The following is a 17,381-nucleotide window of genomic DNA, read 5'->3' as shown; positions in this document are numbered from 1 at the left end:
GCCAGAGTTTATGCATGGGCGGTTGGCCGCGCCTGAATCGCCCGCCACTGCAGACCCCGCCATTCCCGAGGTGTACATACATCTAGAATAAATTCAGGGACTGCTTTGCTCATGCATGCACCGATCGCTGCGGCTGGGGCGGGGCTCTTTGAACCCTACTTCAGGCTAGGGCCTAATCATTGCTTGGGTTTTGCTGTCAGGGTTCTCGCCACATTATTGATGCCTGGTGACCACAAGGCTTCCCTTTGAATGGATGATTTTCTGGCCTCTTATGCATGCGTTGTCTGCCTGCTGCCCCTTTGCTTGTCTGTGATAATGGCCTCGAGAGGTTTCCCACTGTTGTGGCGAAATCTCATGTTTGCCATTTGCCACGTCCCGTATGCGCCTATGCCCCACTCGTCTTGCTCCCCTCTGTGCTGTAAGTGACAGCTCACAGTAATTGACAGCCCCATGCCTACACTCAAACGGCCTGCAGCGAGCATGTTATGTCGGACTGACTGTTCCGCTGAGCTCGCGATGTTACCGCACCTGATGGCCGCTACCTTCAGGTAGGAATGCCCTTAGGCCTACCTGTTTGCCTCAATGCCGCAGCACACAAGCAGCCCGACCAGCACGTGCTCAATGCATAATTTTTGGGGTACGGAGTGCAGGGATGGGGGTGGAAAGGGTCGTGACTTTGCGTGGGTGGGGGGAGGGGGAGCAGCGGGGAGCTGCCGGGGAGGAAAGATTCCCATGAGGGTGGTAGTGGGATGCGAGCAGAGGGCGAACCCCCCTCTGCTGCTGCTCTGGAGCCATGAAACCAGCAAGTTCACCAGGGCGATGATTTTCCGTCATCTGGGTCCGAGGGGCGGGGTGCGCCTGTCGGTCGGAAATCGGTTTTTTCGTGCACATTGCGCCAACCGCACCTGCAGCAAGTTGTCGGCTGCATGTGCTGCAATTCGCCCAGATCCTGTGAAGCATATGTGTTCTGCCCTCGTGATGACTTGGGTGTCCAACCAATCATGGGTTGTTCATGAGGGGAGTGAACCCGGAGTGTGAGAAACATGGGCTTGCAATTCAGGCACTTGCGCAAGGAAACCCGCATCTCCAAATGTTGGCGGCATGTGCTGCGCTCCACCGTCAATCCTGTGGAAGACTTGTAAGTGGGTGTCCCCTTCCATCTGCTCATTGTTGAGATTCGGCTGAGGGCTTGCACGCTCCATGGTGCAGGAGGACTTGGTCACATGTGTTGAGAGGTGGTGCCTGGCGCATGCCTGGAGGTGAGAGGCAGTGGGGAAAACTGCCCAACTGTCTCGAGCCCACTGCACATCAACAACGTCGTTATAACGACGCCGATCCGCAATAAACCTCCGTAAATGGTGGTAGCAAGCCTGGGTTGAGTCATGCATGTCACCACTCGTGGCACTACGTAGCACCCACGTCTGCAATCAGCCACGCGGACTGCTCTTGTGAGACACGCATGACAGCTCATTCGTTATCCATCTCAATTGTTTCCAATTGAGTACATCAGCGCGACGTGAAGGAGCTATAACTCGACGATGGATGCTCGTCATCTCAGCAGCGGGCCCGCCGGAGGGAGCCATGCCAGCCATGGACGCTCACGGAGGTACTTATGTGGTCGATAGCTCGCACGCACCTGCTGCTTGCCCAACGAGCATCGCGCGACAGCGTCACCACACGTTACTGCTCGTGCTGCTTTGATGCACCCGCATGCGCCCTTCCCCGCCGAGCCCAGAGCAGCGGCGCAGATGTCGAGCTGCGAACCATTGTGTGCAACATCCACACATACCCACTTTCTTGTACAGATCCCGGCGCGCAGCTGCTGGACCGACTTGCCCGCCCTGTCGCCGCGAGCGCCGGGTGCTGTTGGCTGCCCAGGCTGCCACCACAGCAGGCAGCCGCGGCCCAGCAAGCAGCGGCGGCGGCGGTGGCGGCGACGCCGCCTCGCCCTTATTCCAGCCGCCGCGGCCGCCGGAGTGGCCGCTGCTGATGCATGCGCCGGCGATGGCGTCCCACTTTTTCTCAGGCGGCAACCTGGAGACGCTTCTGCAGGTGGGGCAGCACGGCACAGCGTTTCAGCGCGCCGCTGAAGGGGTGCTGTCCGCCAGCCGCCGAAAATGACGGGCAAACCAATCCAGAGTCGCGCCCATGTGATGTTCGTGAGCAGCTGGGCAGATAGCAGCATACCACCTCCCCCAACTACCCTGTTCGGCCGCACCGCACCACACCGCACCACCCTCAATCGGCCGCGCGACACCTCTTCTCCCCAATTCTGCAGGACTGGGCACGCGCGTATGGGCCTTTCGTGGAGTGGCAGGTGCCAGGGGGGCCGCCTGTGCTGGTTGTCACGGATCCAGACGCGATACGCGAGGTGAGGCCGAGTGGCCCACCCGCGGATGTACTGCTGCCCTGTCAGCCCGAGGCGACGGTGCACACGATCGGCACGGGGTTCCATTCCTGGAACAGATATCCCCATGTTGCTTGGCATCACCCCCAGACGCATGCGCGGGCCGTGCGGTCCTGTCTGGCTCCCTTGTTGGCCCCCTGTCTTGCAGTTGTCGCCACCCCCTGGGTCCAGGGTCCCTTCATACAGACCAACTGATACGTCGTGCTCTCTTTCTCTCTCACACACACGCACATACGCATGCACACGCACACAAACACACACACGCACACACACGCACACACACACGCACGCGCGCACACACACACACACACTCGCACGCGCACACACACACGCACACACACACACACACGCACGCACACACACGCACACAAACACACACACACACACACACACACACACACACACATGCGCACACACTCACACACACACCACCAACCCGAAAGGTCTACGAGATCCAGCAGCTCCCCAAGTCCCCGCGCTACATGGACCTGCTGCCCCTCCTGGGCGCCCAGTCCATGGTGCTCACAGAGGGCGCGGTCTGGAAGGGCCAGCGCGACGCCTTCAACCCGGGCTTTGCCAGCGCCTTCCTGCGGGAGGCGGTGCCCCAGTTCGTGGACTGCACGCAGGTTTGTGTGTGGGGGGGGGGGCGCCGGTCCGGCCTGCACTGCAGGCTGGCGGTTGCGGTGGGCGGCAGGGTGTGCGATGTGGGAGATGGGGTGCAGTCTGGCTGGCCACCGGGAGATTGGAGGCAGTGATTTTTGCGGTTGACTACAGACTTTGCCCTCAATTGCAGACGTCGCTGTCAGTCGCCCCCCCAGTTGCGTCGCATTGTATGAGCCGCCTCGCTGTGGCTGCAGGTTGGGCAACCACCGCTGTTTTGCAGCCCATGCAAGGTACCTTGTGTTCACAATTTCCCCTCTTCCTCGCCCCTCCCCCCTTCGCGCCGCTCATGTTCGCCCCTTCACACCTGCCCGCTCGATGCCCCACTGCAGCATCTTGTCGACTGTTTGGAGGCGGCAGCCGACGAGGCGGAGGCCGCGGCCGCAGCCGCCACGGCGGAGGGGCGGCCCCCAGAAGCGGCGGCGGGCGCGCAGGCGGGCGTGGTGATGATGCACCAGCTCGCCATCCTGCTGGTGGGTGCGGGGCAGGGCCGCGGTTGCGGCTAGGTGTCGAGCCGCTGCTGCAGAGCTTTTGTTGGATCTGTACAATTGACAGATGGTGTTTGCGCTGCACGTCAATTCGCCATGACAGAGCCCACCACACTGGGAGCAACACAACACGCTTCGCGTGCACCTCATTAATCGTCAAAGACTGGAGCCCCAAAGACTGGAGCCCCAAAGGCTCGGACACCAAGCATTTCACCTCCCCCCCCCCCCTTGTAACCAGACCCTGGAGGTGATCCTGAAGGTGGGCTTTGGCGAGGAGGCCCTTTTCCTCGGAGAGGCAGGGCTGACCCACCCGCTGTACGCGGCCTTCTCCAACCTTGGACGCCACGTCACCCAGTGAGCCCGCCGCGGGATGGCTGACACGGGATGGTGTGTATCTGGATTGCATCCGATCCGTCGGCAACATGCAATCTAAGGCTTTGTGGGGGGTGGACTGACGGAGGTTATGCGTGAAATTTGTAGATGCTGCCGCGCGATGTTAATCAGTGATTTCCTGTGCCTGTACCCCTTCCGGCCTGCCTGCGTAGCTTCCTGGACAACCCCAGCATCAACTGGACCAAGAACCTGCCATGGAACAAGGCCAAGACAGAGCGGCTCAACAGGGTGCGCGCTCGCGGCGATGAGCGGCAATGCCGTCTTGCGCAGGCTGAGGGCATGAAGGAAGCTTCTGCATGCGGTTGTGCAGGCGGTTGGCGCGCTGCAGCAATTGACAGTGATGCAGCGGTTTATATAAATCCAAAACACCATGTATTGGTGCATCAACAGGATTGGTTGATTCAGAAGCCACCTCCACCTGCGCCGCGTCTATCCACATACTTTTCATCACACCCTGCGCTCTCCACATTATTCCACCTTTGCATTTCTTCCCTCTGGCTAGCCCGATCAACCCCTCGAACTGGCACCCCCCTCCAACATTTTCTCCCACCCAGGAGTACACTGCACTGATCATGGAGATCCTGCACCGCCGCCTCAAGGCAATGGGCGTGGACGCGGCAGCACTCGGCGGCTCTAACAGCGCTACCACCAGCACTAGCGGCACCCCCACCAGCAGTGGCTCGCCGTCCCCTGGCGGCGGCTGCCCGATGCACGCCGCCGTGGAGGCCGCGGCGCCCGCTGGTTGCCCCGCGCACGCGGGTGAGGGGCACGACGAGCAGCGCGGCGGCAGCAGCAGGGGCGCCAGCCCGAGCGGCACTGGCGGCGGCCGCACCATTCTGGATATTGCAGTGCAGTACAGCGCCGGCCAGGGCGGCGGCACCATCGACGTGGGCACCCTGAGAGACCAGCTGATGACGTTCTTCGCGGCCGGCCATGACACCACAGGTGCGCACATGGTGTTTCGTGCACTGCGGTGTTCGTTTTGGTCTGCACTGTGAACTTCCTGCCTCCGCAGACGACTTGCCAGCCTTGTGGCACATCGCAATATTGCCCAAAGCCTCCTTGCGCGCACAAGCACTTCCATTCAACTAGACGCTGACGAACCGCACCTCAGAGGACGCTCGTCGGCGTCTTGTGACGCACAAACGCCCGCCTTCGTTTTCCCACGTGTGCATGCTTCGCTACTCTGTACCACCCCACCTATCTGTCATTGATGCAGCGGCCTTGGTGGCTTGGACGGTCAACTACCTCTGCCAAAACCCGGAAGCCGAGAGGAAGCTGGCGGAGGAGGTGGCTTCGGTGCTGGGGCCGCCGCCTCGGGCCGATGCTGGCGGCGCCGCCGCTGCGGCGGTGCGCCCCAGCTGGCAGCAGCTGAATGAGATGCGGTACATGACCTGTGTCTTGAAGGAGACGCTCAGACTGAGGCCCCCTGGTGGGTGGGTGGGGTTGGAGTTTGAATCATGCGTTGACCTGATATGAGTGCTGTTTGATTGCGGCTTGCGACCTTATCTGGTCGGCTCAGGAGCATAGGGCGTTATGAATAGACGGTCAGCTCTGAGCTGCTGTCAAGTGGCTGCGCTGTGCGTTTGCCAGCCGCAGCTTGCCTTGGCCCTAAACACAGCTGAGCTGCGCTGTGCCTGCCGCTGCGCCCCTCGCTCCCAGTCGGCTTGCTGGCGCGGTGGGGCCCCGAGGGCAGCAGCCTGCGCGGCTACGACACCTCCGGCAAGGTGCGGCGGGGAGCCAGTGGCCCTTTATCATGGTGTAGATTTCAGGGTTCAGGGTTCAGGGGGTGCATGCCTGAGGGGGTGCACGCTTACTGCAGGTGCCAGCGTGCACCCCCCCACTGACCCCTGGTTTCCAGCGGAGCCCAGTCATGGCACGTGACCAGCAACACCCTGCGCCAGCCTGGCCGCTGCCCCCCCCAGCCGTACTTCGCCCCGCCCCTGCCTGCTTCACTTTGATCGTCAGCAGCGCGCTCGGCCGCCCCCAGGTGGCGTCCATGTTCGCTTTCTGCTCGCACCCGTACCTCCTCACCCCCCCACCCTCCAAACCCAAGGTGCTCGTGGTGGGCCCCTACCTGCAGCACACAGACCCGGCCGCCTGGGGCCCTGATGCTGACCAGTGGCGGCCTGAGCGGTGGGAGGACCCCGCTGGCGCGGCTGAGGGGGTGCACCCCTACTCCTACATGCCCTTTTCCAGGGGACCGCGCGGTGGGTGGTGGCGGTCAGGGTGGTGGGGGCTGGGGTTGAGGGAGCCAGGAAGTCCAGCAGGGTGCCAGGGGAGCAGCGCGCAACTGTGGAAAGCCCAGGATGTATTTGAACGAGCAGCCGCCCATGGCCGGGAGGGGTGTGAGCAGGTAGGGGTGTGAGTTACCTGTTTGCTGCGCGCGATCGCACGGGCTGTCGGCTGGCTTGGGGATTGATGCGGTCTGCAGCCTTTGGTGCTGATGGGGGGAAACCAAACAGCCGAGCCTGCATGGAGCCATCAATTAACAGAAGACTGGAAGCTGCGCAACACAGAGGTTGTGGGGGCAGCCAGGGGGCTGCCGTGCAGCATGCACCACACCAAAGGGCACGAACGTTTCTCCCTCTCTTCCCCAGCCGCGCCCCCACACTTCCTGCCATCCTCGTCACCCGCCTGCTCGATTCCGCTGCGTGCTCATCCCCCCGGCTCGTCCTGACAACCCCAGACTGCATCGGGGCGCGTTTCGCTATGCTGGAGGCCAAGACGATCCTGGCAATGGTGTACGGCCGCTTCAAGCTGGAGTATGCGGGTCGGGGGCCCGAGGAGATGCTGGTGTCTGTCACGGTGCACCCCAAGGGCGGCGTGCCTGTACGCGTGACGCGGCGATGACGCGGCCGCCTGCGCGGATGGCAGAGGCCGCCTGCGCGACTCCATTTGACGGGGCAAGTGCGAGGGTGGATCATGGGCTGCCTGCCGCCTGCTCGCATGAGTTACGAGGTCGCGTGGCGTTGCGCACAGCCGTGCCCGCTTGCAGTCTGTGTTTTTGAATCCTGTGCGGCTGATTGTGTCGGCAGCGCAGCCGTTTCGCCCGTGCCTGCGCAGACCGGACCGGCGCCTGTGGTGCAAATTTCAAGAACTTGCGCTGCTGCGGTAATGGGCGCTGCAATCAGATAGCCCCTTTCTTATACCACTGGCGCCGGCGGCCAGGCCCCCAATCCACAATTCAGTTAAGTGCTGCAGTACCAGCGGCAGAGTGCATTGTCAAAAACACACTGTGGTAAACTGCCACAGGTGGCAGTGATCCGGGACACGCTGTGGAAGGTCGCAGTTGTTGAGAACATGCGACAGGGGAGCGCATTTATTGCAGGGAACAAGCTGCGACGGACTGTCCCCGGCCGCTCCCACTTGGAGGCACGATGCCGCTCGCCGCCGGATGCCGGACCTGCGCCCTTTTTCAGAACCTGGGCCCAATTGGATCGGTATGGGCGCCCCCAACCCCAGCCAACGTGCGTGAAGGCAACCTGCTAAGAAGAATTACATACTTAGGGAGGCTGTCTGCCATCCATTTTTTGCATGCAGCTGCTGTCGTGCACGATTGGCGCGGAGGCCCAGCCGGGATTTGGTGCTGGACAGTTGACATGCACAATCATGCATCATCACGCAGGCAAGTGACTAGTCACGGCTCCCACAGATTCATCCATCACTCCACACGCCACCGCATTTCAACACATCAGTTCCACTCTGCAGCGCGCATATCCCAACTGACCCCTACAGTGTGCATGACGAAAACAAAGGCGGCGGTAGGGCCATGTGACTTTGAACATGGCTAGCTGGTGAGCACTGACCTTGGCAGGTGCGGCGCCGGAATTGAATCAGCAAGAAAGCGAGCTGCAGCTGGCAAACCGTCTGCGCGATGTGCGTGGGGCGGCAACAGCCCCGTGCTCAAGGTGTGTACGTCGTTGGGCGTCAAGCGACAGGCCATGAATCCCGGCCATGTCCTGAAGAGGCCTCGGCCCCATGAGGCCCCACTGGGCCGTGGGCCGGGTTCTCAAGCTGTGGGGGTTGGATGCGTGGCAGCGGGCGGATGAAGCGGATGCCCCAATCATCACCAGATCGACACAAGCTGCGCTAGCGGCCGGCGCAAGGCAGGCATGGTGCATGGTGTCATGCACTGTAGCTGCTGTGTGTTCGGGCGGGGAAAGATTCTGCTTGCGCCGCCCCACACCACCCGGTGCAGCTGATGTCATCAGAGCCTGTGACAGCACTGTTGCAAGCGGGCGAATAGGGTGGCACCCCTAAACCCTGATGCAGCCCTGCCTTGTTCCAAAGAGCCTTGTGATGTGTGCACCTGGGGATGCGGGCACATCTAGTTGTCGGTCATGCACTGTCCACACGCGATTGGTGCCTCGCACGGGCTGGCGCCTGCTGGGGTGGCAGTACCGCCACTGGTTTGTAGGGAAGCTGCCTTTTGGTGTTGTGTGTGTGTGTGTGTGTGTGTGTGTGTGTGTGTGTGGCTGTGAGGGGGGTGACAAGCACATTGGTGTTGTCATGCCCTGGCCCTGTTGACTGACTGGAGCACGCTGTGCTGGGAGCCCTTTGGGGTGCTCACCAGCCGAGTTACAGGCTGCCTGTGTCTGAACTGCTGATGACAGTTTCAGGGCACATGTAAGGCTCACATGCACCTGGCTGATGTGATTTGACACGAATTGTGTGGAAGGGCTCGTCTTCAGAAGTGTATGGGGGATCACACAAATCTTGTGGCGGAATGGAGCCCCGCGTGGGGTGCAAGGTACTTAATACGGGCACCAACTGCCGCTAAAAACATCCCAGATGCAGCCACAAGTCTTCAGCAACGGCGCGTTGAATATGCAAGCCAGATACCCGGGGGAGGTGGTTCAGGCCAGGAGGAGCTTCATACAAGCACAGGCCGCAACAGCGTTGGCAGGCGAAAGCAAGGGCACAGCGTCGTGCTGGCAAATCAAGGCAAACTAACAGAAGCCACTTGCTGGACTTGGTCGCGCCCAGTGGGCACTGTCTGGCACCCGGGGGACAGCCATTGCAGGCGCTGTCACGCGTGTTGATTGGTATTGCAGGTGGCTGTACTGTGGTTGGCATGGCGGTGGCCTCCAGTGTGTCGCCCCCACAGACAGGCCTTCAAAAGCTGATGACAGCAACACGCGAGCACAGCTGGCTGTCAAAGCGGTTCGCGACGCCGCCAACAATGCACATGACCAGGAGAATCGACGGCATGCACATGCGGCGACCGCGCGCTTCCAGGCGCTTTGAAGCGCTTGGCCACGCACACGCAATGGCTCGCATGCGCAGCAACGATTGAAATGGGCACGGGATGGCGCCAGAAGGGGGGCGCAGAATCAGAGTGAAGCAGTATTGCTGAATATTTGACGGGCGACCGCTGTGAGAGACACAAGCTCAAGTGAGACACGACAGCAGGGGCAAAGAGGGAGCTTAGCACCTGTGGGTTGCTTTAGGGCGATAGGGCAGCCGCGCAGGGCGGCGCGGAGCTGAGGGTCTGCCGCCTGGAATGATCCCAAGGCGTGCGCGAGCGTTGCAACGAGGACTGTAACTGGTTCTGTGGTGCGAGGAACGGCAGAGCGCGCGGCGGCACGCAGAATTCCACGTGGCGTGTGAGCACGGAACGGCAAATTATGATCGATGCGCTGTGAAAGATGGCAAGCTACGACGCCAAGTGAAGGCGATCCAGAGCTGCGTGTAGAGACAAGTGATAAATTTGATGATGATGACAACCACCGCCATGGCCTGAGCCCGTCGTGGGGCCGGCATCGCATGCGACATGGCAACACAAAAGACGGCACCGCGTTCACAGAGTGTTGGCGAAAGCGCCGGGCTTCTCATCCCCCACCAGCGGCGCGGAGTGCATTGGGCGCCGCTTGGAGCGCTCTTTCCTGAGGAACAGAGCAAACGCGGCCGCGGCCAGCGCCGCCGTGCCCGCCACGCTGGCCACCACGCTCACGGCGATCTTCCAGGCCTCGCCCCCGCCGGCGCCGCCGGCGCCCTGCACCGCCGCTGCGCCGTTGGCGCCGCCCTGGCGGGCCCGGTAGGCGACGCACCCGTTGGTCTGGTTGTTGCGGCACGCCTCGCACCATGCCCCCAGCTTGTCAATCCCCGCACCACCGTACGCACGAGAGAAAGCGGAAAGCTCGCACGCCCCCGGACCCGCGAGCGCCTCGGCGGCCGCGGCGGCCGCCGTGTCGCTGGCGGCCGCGCCGCCAGTTGAGCACTGAGGCAGGGGAACGGCCTGGTACTCCGCGTTTGGGCCGTTTTGGAACACCAGGCGTACCGCGAGCAGGTGGCCGGTGGCGCTGCCGTTCCAGGGGCCGTGGTGGAGCTCGAAGGCGAGCACCGCTGACGTGGCTGGCAGGGTGGCCAGCCAGGGAAGCTGCACGGGTGTGAGGGCGGTGTCGAGGGCCATGGCGGCGAGGAGGCCGAGCTGGGTGTTGTAGTGGCCTGACGTCAGCAAGAGGCGGTAGAAGTGGGCCTGATGGAATGGTGGGGGGCAGGGAGGAATGAAGCAGGCGGTCTTCTTAGGAGCGGTTGCGTGCAAGGAGCAGCCATGGGTTGCGACGGCTTAGGGAGCAACAGTGCTGTTTTGATCCTGGCCAAGTCAAAAGGCGCGACAGGGCAGGTCAGGGCGCAGCAAGGCTGCCAACATCCGGGGAGCTGATTGCAACAGGCGCGGAGGCATGCAAGCGCCCCTGGCAGCTAGGGCCCTGCTGCGGTCGTCATTCACGGCACACGTGCGTGCTTGAATTACGCGGCCTGTGGCCTGTGCCGCTGCCTCGTGGAGCCCCCCGCCCCTGTGCACGCACCCTGTCTCCGGCCGTGACGGCGTCCGCGGCCGCCTGCAGGCGTGCGATGATGTCACCAAGGAGCGGCCCCCCCAGGCCATTGCCTGTGAGGTTTGACCTCATCTTGGCGGTCTCCAGCCACTCGGCAATCGCGGACACCTGATCGTGGGGTATGCGGATCGGGGGACGCAGGTGTGAGAATGTGGAAGCCCCACTCAAGACACCTGGGGATGCACACACGCGCGCGTGTTTGTTCAACGCGTGCGCGGGGCTGCTTTGGCAGTGCCAGCGGCTGTGGGAAACGAAGTTGGGTCCCCGGGATGCGCGGCGCTCAAGCCGTGCTGAGCAACAGCTGGCTTTCTTGCTTTCGGCAGGACCCAGCCAGCAAACAAAGGTGCTATGTTCGCAGAGGCCATGGCAGCGCGAGTGCTCGTTCGCAGGTAGGAATAGAGGCGCAAGCTGCAGCCGCAGCGGCCCCAGAGGACGGAGCCCGTACCTGCTTGAACTGGGTGGCGGGTATGTCTGGCATCGCGTCGCCGACGCCGTACTTGCGCCACACGTTGAAGGCGTCAAAGACTGTTGGGTGGGGGTGGGGGGGATGCGAGCGTGGCGCATGAGTTGGCGGGACGTGGGTACATACGTGCGTGGTGGGGCCGCATAAGTGCCGCTTTAAAGGGGTGGGAGGCAAACGGGCCGCAAGCGTCTGAGACTAGCGGCGGATGCGCAAAACGCATGCAGGGCGTGAGCACGTCGTGCACAGATGGAGGCTCAGGCGCTGCCGTTTGCACGCCCGCCCGGCTCCATGGCGGCCCTAGGCCCGCGGGGATCACCCCATTGGCCCTGCTGGAGGTTGGCCCCGCCCCTTATGCCCCCTGATTCCACGTGCGATGTGCAACACCCCCATAAGACGGAGACCAGCCATCTCTGTGACCACTCTCCATGCACAGGCCAAGAGGGACGAGTTGCTCCCACGCTTCGATGCACGACCCCTTCTGAACCCAGAAACAAGCCCCGTAACTCAAACCCGCAACTCAACCCCACAACCAAACCTGTGACTCAACCTTGTGATCAAACCCCGTGACTAAACGCTGTGACTAAGCCCCAGACCCAAACCCCACAACAAAACCCCAGGACCAAAACCCTGAACGCACCGTTCCACCAGTTGGTCAGAGACACGTCCAGGTTGGGCGCCCGCGCGCCGACCGCCTCGCGCGTCGCCTTGGTCTCGGCCTCCTTTGCTGTGAACTCGTCGGACTGGAACCACTGCAGCAGGCGGTCCTGGTAGGCGCTGCTCGCAACGCGAGGTTATGGGGTTTTCCGCGATGTTTGGGGGGGGGGGTCGGCAAGAATAGGAGGGTTCGGTGGGGCTGGTGTGCAGGGATGGTGCAGGAACTGGGAGTTGACAGGGAGGATGCGAACAAGGGTCAGCGATCCGACGGCATATTTGGCAGCCACGGGTGTGCGGTGCTGCGGCCACCTTGGCCAGAGGGCCGGCACGGATGGCCGGTTGCGTGCCGCTGGGCGCATCTGGCAGGCTAGCACGTACGCGCCGAGCAGCAGCGTAATATGGGCGGGCGGCCCAGATTATGGCGGCCTCAGCTTGGCCGGCCCAGAGTCAGCAAAGTCGCGCCGCTTATGCGTGATCAGCCCCCAGGCCGGCTGCTCGGCAGGTGATGAGAGCCCCCGTGCCGGGTGGGTCATCATGTATGCTGGGGCCCCGTGTCGGGCGGCGTGGCGGGTTGGTGGCCAGCGCACCTGCATTTGGTGTAGGCGCGGACAGTCCAGTCCTCCGTGTCCGCGACAGTGTAGATGGGAGGAAGCTTCGGGGAAGGGGTTTGGGGGTGGACGAGACCAGGGAAGGGGGGGGGGCGCAGGTGTGAGGAGGGGGGCCAGTTGACTGCGGTGCCGCGCAGCCCCAGCAGCGATGCATCTGCAAAGCCTGGAGGGCTGGCGCATGCGGGCTCCAGCAGCACTGGGCAATCTGAGGGGCCGCCGCGTGTCGCAAAACACGCCGCGCCGCCCGGCCCCGTCCGCCCAGCTCGCCCCAGGCCCACGCGCCCCACCTGCGAGACGAAGCTTTGCGACACCGCCTGCACGCCGGCCGCGCCCGATGCGGCCGCCGCGGGGGCCGGCGCGGCGGTGGGGAAGGCGCCGCTCAGGAAGGCGGCGGCCGACTTGATGGTCCTGTCGAGGGAGCTGGATCTGACAAGGGTGTCGTAGTTGCTGAAGCCGACCCCTGCGGTGTTGACCAGGCCGTAGATTTCGGCCCCTGGCAGGGACAGGCAGGTCTTGGTGAGCGCGCAGGAGGGGTGGGCCAGGTACCTGTCCCGGAAGGCGGCGCCTGCAGAGGGGAGGACGCGTCGGGGTTCAATGGGGTCGCGCAAGAGGGGGGTTGTGCGTCGGATTGCTGGCGCGGCGGCGGCAGCGGCGCTCTCGCCGCCGCGTCGCTGCGGGCAGACGGGGCGGCCCGCAGGAGGGGGCTCCTGCCGAGCGGGGCTCGAGGCGCAGGCGCACGGCGGCACGACGGCGGTCTCAAAAGCGTCCCCGCGCACCCACCGGCCGCGCGGCTGCCGTTGATGCCCTGCGGCAGCAGCGTCGGGCCGCCGGTGGCCTCGTCCTCCCCCAAGGTCGCGTTCTTGGGCAGCACGTTGCGGGCGCCGTGGCGGGTCACTGCCCAAACGAGCACCACCTCGCCCTGCGCCGCCTGCGGCGCCGCCGCCGCAAGGGCAAGCAGAAGGGCGAACGGCAGCGCGAGCTGCATCTTTGATAAATGGCAAAAATACGTGTGGTACAAACTGCTTTGCTGTCCCGACGCTTAGCGATCTGCGTGGGTGAGTACCAGTGACCTTCGTCAACGCTGGCCGGTCTGCCCAAAGAGATATCGCAAGACGACATACATCAGCTGCTTGCGTGCTAACGGCTCGTGATGCAGCATGTGGGGCGCCCGAGGAGACTGCCACCGGCTGGGGAGCTGCTTGAGTGGGCCACCGGGCGCTCGCCGGGCACATGCAAGGGTCCATGGGTCCGCGGAAGGGGGCCAACGCATCCGCTTGCTTATGTTGGCTTCTGATCCTGTTCTGAGTCCTCTTGGCAGAATGCACTAGTGCCGCAGCTTTGAATGCGTTCGCACGTGTCCCGCGCGTGCCGCCCTACGGGGTCGCAGGAAGCATATCATTTCAATTGGGCAGCAAACAAAGCTTCGCCTTGGCTCAGCACGGCACATCATTCCCAGCATCTGACACGCAGCTGTCACATACGGAAACCTGTATGTCATGACAGGGATGGACGTGTTGATGCGGGGACGCGCCCACCCATGGGCGTGCTGCTGGCCCACAGGGGGTGGCGTTGACCAGTGGCGCCTGGGCTGCGTGGCCACGCAATCCACCAGCGGGATATGAACCATGTATTGACATGCTCAGGATTGCAATATACGTGTGCGATGGCCAGCACCGCGGCAGACAGGGTCGTTGCTGCCACCACCATTTGGGCAGGCCTGCCTGGCCGCCGCCATAGGACACACAGATGCACACACGGAGGGGCATGCTATGCGGGTGCTTTGCACACACGCGACATGAGTCGCAGGCCTTCGTGCCAGGGCGTGAGTCCCCTCTCCTGCTGCTCAACGGGTAGCTTGCTGGGATCCGACCAAATTTGCCTGAAGACGGACGGATCCTAGTCGTGTCCCCCTCACCGCCTGCGCCAGCGGCGATTTTGCCCTCTCATGCAGCGGATGGCTAGACAATAAGATTTTTTTGTGCAACTTGTGGTTCCAACATGTACAGTACCCGTACCAGGCCCTGCATGGCCATTCTGACAAGGCGCACACTGAGTCACCCGCCGCCGCGCCACACGTGCTGCAGTTTTGCTTTGATGAACCCCGGCCCTTGCGTCACCAATCATAGTTCGCGAAGATGAAGCCGAAGAAGGCTGCTTTGCGCAGCAAAACAAGTACTGCAGACCCCATAGCCCGCTTCGTTCTGCAGCTTTCCCTGGTCTCACTATCTGGGACCCTGAAGGCCTTGTGCTTCAAGCCTATCGGCAGTTTCTTGTCATTGTACCTTGTGTGCGGGCGGCTCACCGTCGCCCTGTTGTCCTGGCTGCAAACCGAGCTCTCCCATTCGGTGGCTTGGCTGTTCCAGCCTGTGTTCAGCAACAACGACAGAAACGGCTGGATATACCGCCTGAGCCGGCAGTATGGCCTGGTGGCGCTCAAAAGATGGCAGGGCATCGCTGGTGAGTCCGCGGCTTGCTCTGGGCCGCATGACAAATTTGTGTGATGAGAAGGGCGTTTGATGCGTGCAATTCACGCACCGCACCCTGCCCTGAGCTCCATATAGCACTCGGCAGACCACGTGGCCATATCGACTCTCCGTCAGCATCAGCACCTGGCTGGGCACAGCATGCCTGGAACGTTGTGGATAATGCTTGGAGTTTCTTACATTGGACTGTTGTGACAAAGCGTTCGAAGGGGTTCTCACCGGCCAGGACGGACGACGTGCGCGTATGCTTTGCCCGTCTCGTCGCTCCGCAGGCACACTCGTCGCGGCCAGCGTCGCGCGCAGCCTCGCGCGCCTCGTCCGGGAGCGCTACGACGAGCGCGCGCGCAGGGTGCGCGATCTTCGCGCGGCGATGGGCGCGTCCGTGAGCTATCCCGAGTGGCGGGCGCTGGCGCGGCAGCTGGACCATCTTGATGACAACCGGCTCGGGGGCCGGTGCTTCATCCAAGAGGGTGCGTCCCCGCCCGGCTCGCCAGCCACGCTTGACGCGGCCTCGCAAGCGCTCTGGCCAGCAGCACCTCTTTGCGCTTGCACGCATGGATCAATCCGTCCCGCACAGCCTTGTGGCGGTGGGGGTTGAGAGGTCACGCTGCGTTCGCTGTTGTCGGGGTCAGGCACATGCACAACTAGCCGAGCGGCGCGGCGCCCCCGCCCCTCCTGCAGGCAAGCTGTACGACCGGAAGCTGCTGCTGCAGAAGCTGTCGCACCTCAAGTCGGTGCGCGCGGGCGGCAACATTCGAGAGATGATGTTCAGCCTCAGGGCAGACCTCGTGCGCAACGTCGCCAACATATCCAAGAGGTGCGCGCGCCGCGCCGCGCCCCGGCCCCCACCAACACGGCCCACCACGGAACTTGTGTTGTGTACTGAACCATGAAACCAGGGAGGGGCTAGCGGCCAGACGGCTTGGCGTCTCGTCTGACTGGAGGCGCACGTTCCGCGGCTGCAGTGTCGCGCCAGAGGCCCGCTGCCCCTCCGGGGCGGGCAGGCTTGCCTGCACCGCCGCCGCTGCGGCTAATCCCAACCTTCCGCCCCCGACCCCTCCGCTGCCGCTGCTTGCGACAACCCCGCAGCCAATTCCACGAGCACTCGTACACGGTGCCCTCCGCCATCCGCGAGTGGACACAGGAGGTCAAGACGCAGGTGGGGCCCCACTCACACGCTGGGGGTCTACACATTACATTACATTACATTACATTACATTACATTACATTACATTACATTACATTACATTACATTACATTACATTACATTACATCACGCTTTTCCAGCAGCGAGCGGAAAAACCCTGGCTCCCCAAAGGGGTAACGCCCTCAACCCTGGACCGGGTCCGCCAGGGATGGCTGAGCTGTCCGGCAGGGGTTGGGGGTGCGGTGGGGACGCGGCGGACGACCCAGCTGCTCACCGGGGTCGCGGAGACGGGCTTGCCGCTGGGTGCATGGCAGCAAGTCAGGGGCGCTGTCGGCTCGCCTGCCCGCGCCGGCTGATGTCACATCTCCCCTTTGGCGCCGCGCCTCTTGTCTTCCTCGTCCCCACTGCCAGCTGTCCACGCTGGCGGACTGGCCTGAGGCGGGGATCAGCAATGAGGAGAAGCTCACGTTCTTCAGGTTAGTGGGGGAGGGCGGGATAGGGGAGGAGATCGGGGTGGCGGCGCCGGGGCGGTGCGTGTTGCGTGCAGCGACGGCACGGGCTCTGGTGCTTGGGGGCAAGGGTCACCGCGGCAGGTGGTTTGTATGACAGCAGCGGATGGCTGGCCGCGCTGCCTTGCGGTGGAGGCGAAAGGCGGACTGTGTCCCTGAGGCCCTGTGACTGCGCGTGTCACTTTTGCGCGTGTGCTTCTGAGGGCCCACCGACTCATCTCAACTCGCGGCCGTCTCCCCCCACTTCTGCGCCTGCGCCTGCGCAGGGAGGTCCGCCACGCGTACGGCCGCACCGCCCTGCTGCTCAGCGGCGGCGGGAGCCTCGGCAGCTTCCACATCGTGAGCGCCCGTTTTGGGGGGCAGGGCTTTGGTGCGGCCACTGGCAGTGCCTCCGTGCTGCTACACCCTGCTTTCTTGTACCATCAACGCTTTAGGTTTCGACATCACCTGGTCGATGTCATCTACCCTTGCTTCAGGTATCTACAACACAGACCACCCAATTGATCACACATACACACTCACCGATGTACGCCAAATGCAAATTGCAACTTCCCCCCCATCAAAATACCGCCGCCCGTCCGCCCAGGGCGTGGTCAAGGCGCTGTTTGACCACCGCATGCTGCCGCGCGTGCTGGCGGGCAGCAGCGCGGGGTCCATCGTGGCGTCGCTCATTGCCACGCGCACAGACCTGGAGCTGGGGGACATGTTTGACAGCTTGGAGCAGGTG

General features: G+C 63.1%; 3 protein-coding genes across 3 annotated transcripts; 2 read left to right on the top strand and 1 right to left on the bottom strand.

Annotated features, from left to right (window-relative positions):
* Window positions 1-2,004: 2,004 nt before the first annotated feature.
* Window positions 2,005-6,801, top strand: MNEG_3941 (cytochrome P450, family 4, subfamily v, polypeptide 3; the record flags this gene model as incomplete). The annotated part of the gene is made up of 11 exons (XM_014047583.1): window positions 2,005-2,052; window positions 2,279-2,371; window positions 2,851-3,033; window positions 3,400-3,540; window positions 3,794-3,909; window positions 4,101-4,176; window positions 4,503-4,893; window positions 5,168-5,380; window positions 5,611-5,675; window positions 6,005-6,158; window positions 6,638-6,801. The coding sequence occupies 11 exons, from the start codon at window positions 2,005-2,007 to the stop codon at window positions 6,799-6,801; spliced, it is 1,644 nt and encodes a 547-aa protein (XP_013903037.1).
* Window positions 6,802-9,751: 2,950 nt separating this feature from the next.
* Window positions 9,752-13,500, bottom strand: MNEG_3940 (hypothetical protein; the record flags this gene model as incomplete). Its single annotated transcript, XM_014047582.1, has 8 exons — window positions 9,752-10,330; window positions 10,761-10,898; window positions 11,236-11,315; window positions 11,891-12,017; window positions 12,217-12,274; window positions 12,495-12,559; window positions 12,803-13,080; window positions 13,296-13,500. The coding sequence occupies 8 exons, from the start codon at window positions 13,498-13,500 to the stop codon at window positions 9,752-9,754; spliced, it is 1,530 nt and encodes a 509-aa protein (XP_013903036.1).
* A 1,868-nt stretch (window positions 13,501-15,368) lies between these two features.
* MNEG_3939 (hypothetical protein) lies at window positions 15,369-16,675 on the top strand (the record flags this gene model as incomplete). The annotated part of the gene is made up of 4 exons (XM_014047581.1): window positions 15,369-15,468; window positions 15,680-15,815; window positions 16,088-16,157; window positions 16,557-16,675. Coding segments are annotated over 4 exons (425 nt in total), but the record flags the coding sequence as incomplete, so codon positions are not given.
* Between the last annotated feature and the right edge of the window lie 706 nt (window positions 16,676-17,381).

Source organism: Monoraphidium neglectum (genome assembly GCF_000611645.1).
Source record: "Monoraphidium neglectum strain SAG 48.87 unplaced genomic scaffold scaffold00521, whole genome shotgun sequence".
NCBI lineage: Eukaryota > Viridiplantae > Chlorophyta > Chlorophyceae > Sphaeropleales > Selenastraceae > Monoraphidium > Monoraphidium neglectum.
The sequence above is the reverse complement of the archived record's forward strand: the minus strand, read 5'-3'. Positions and strand labels throughout refer to the sequence as shown.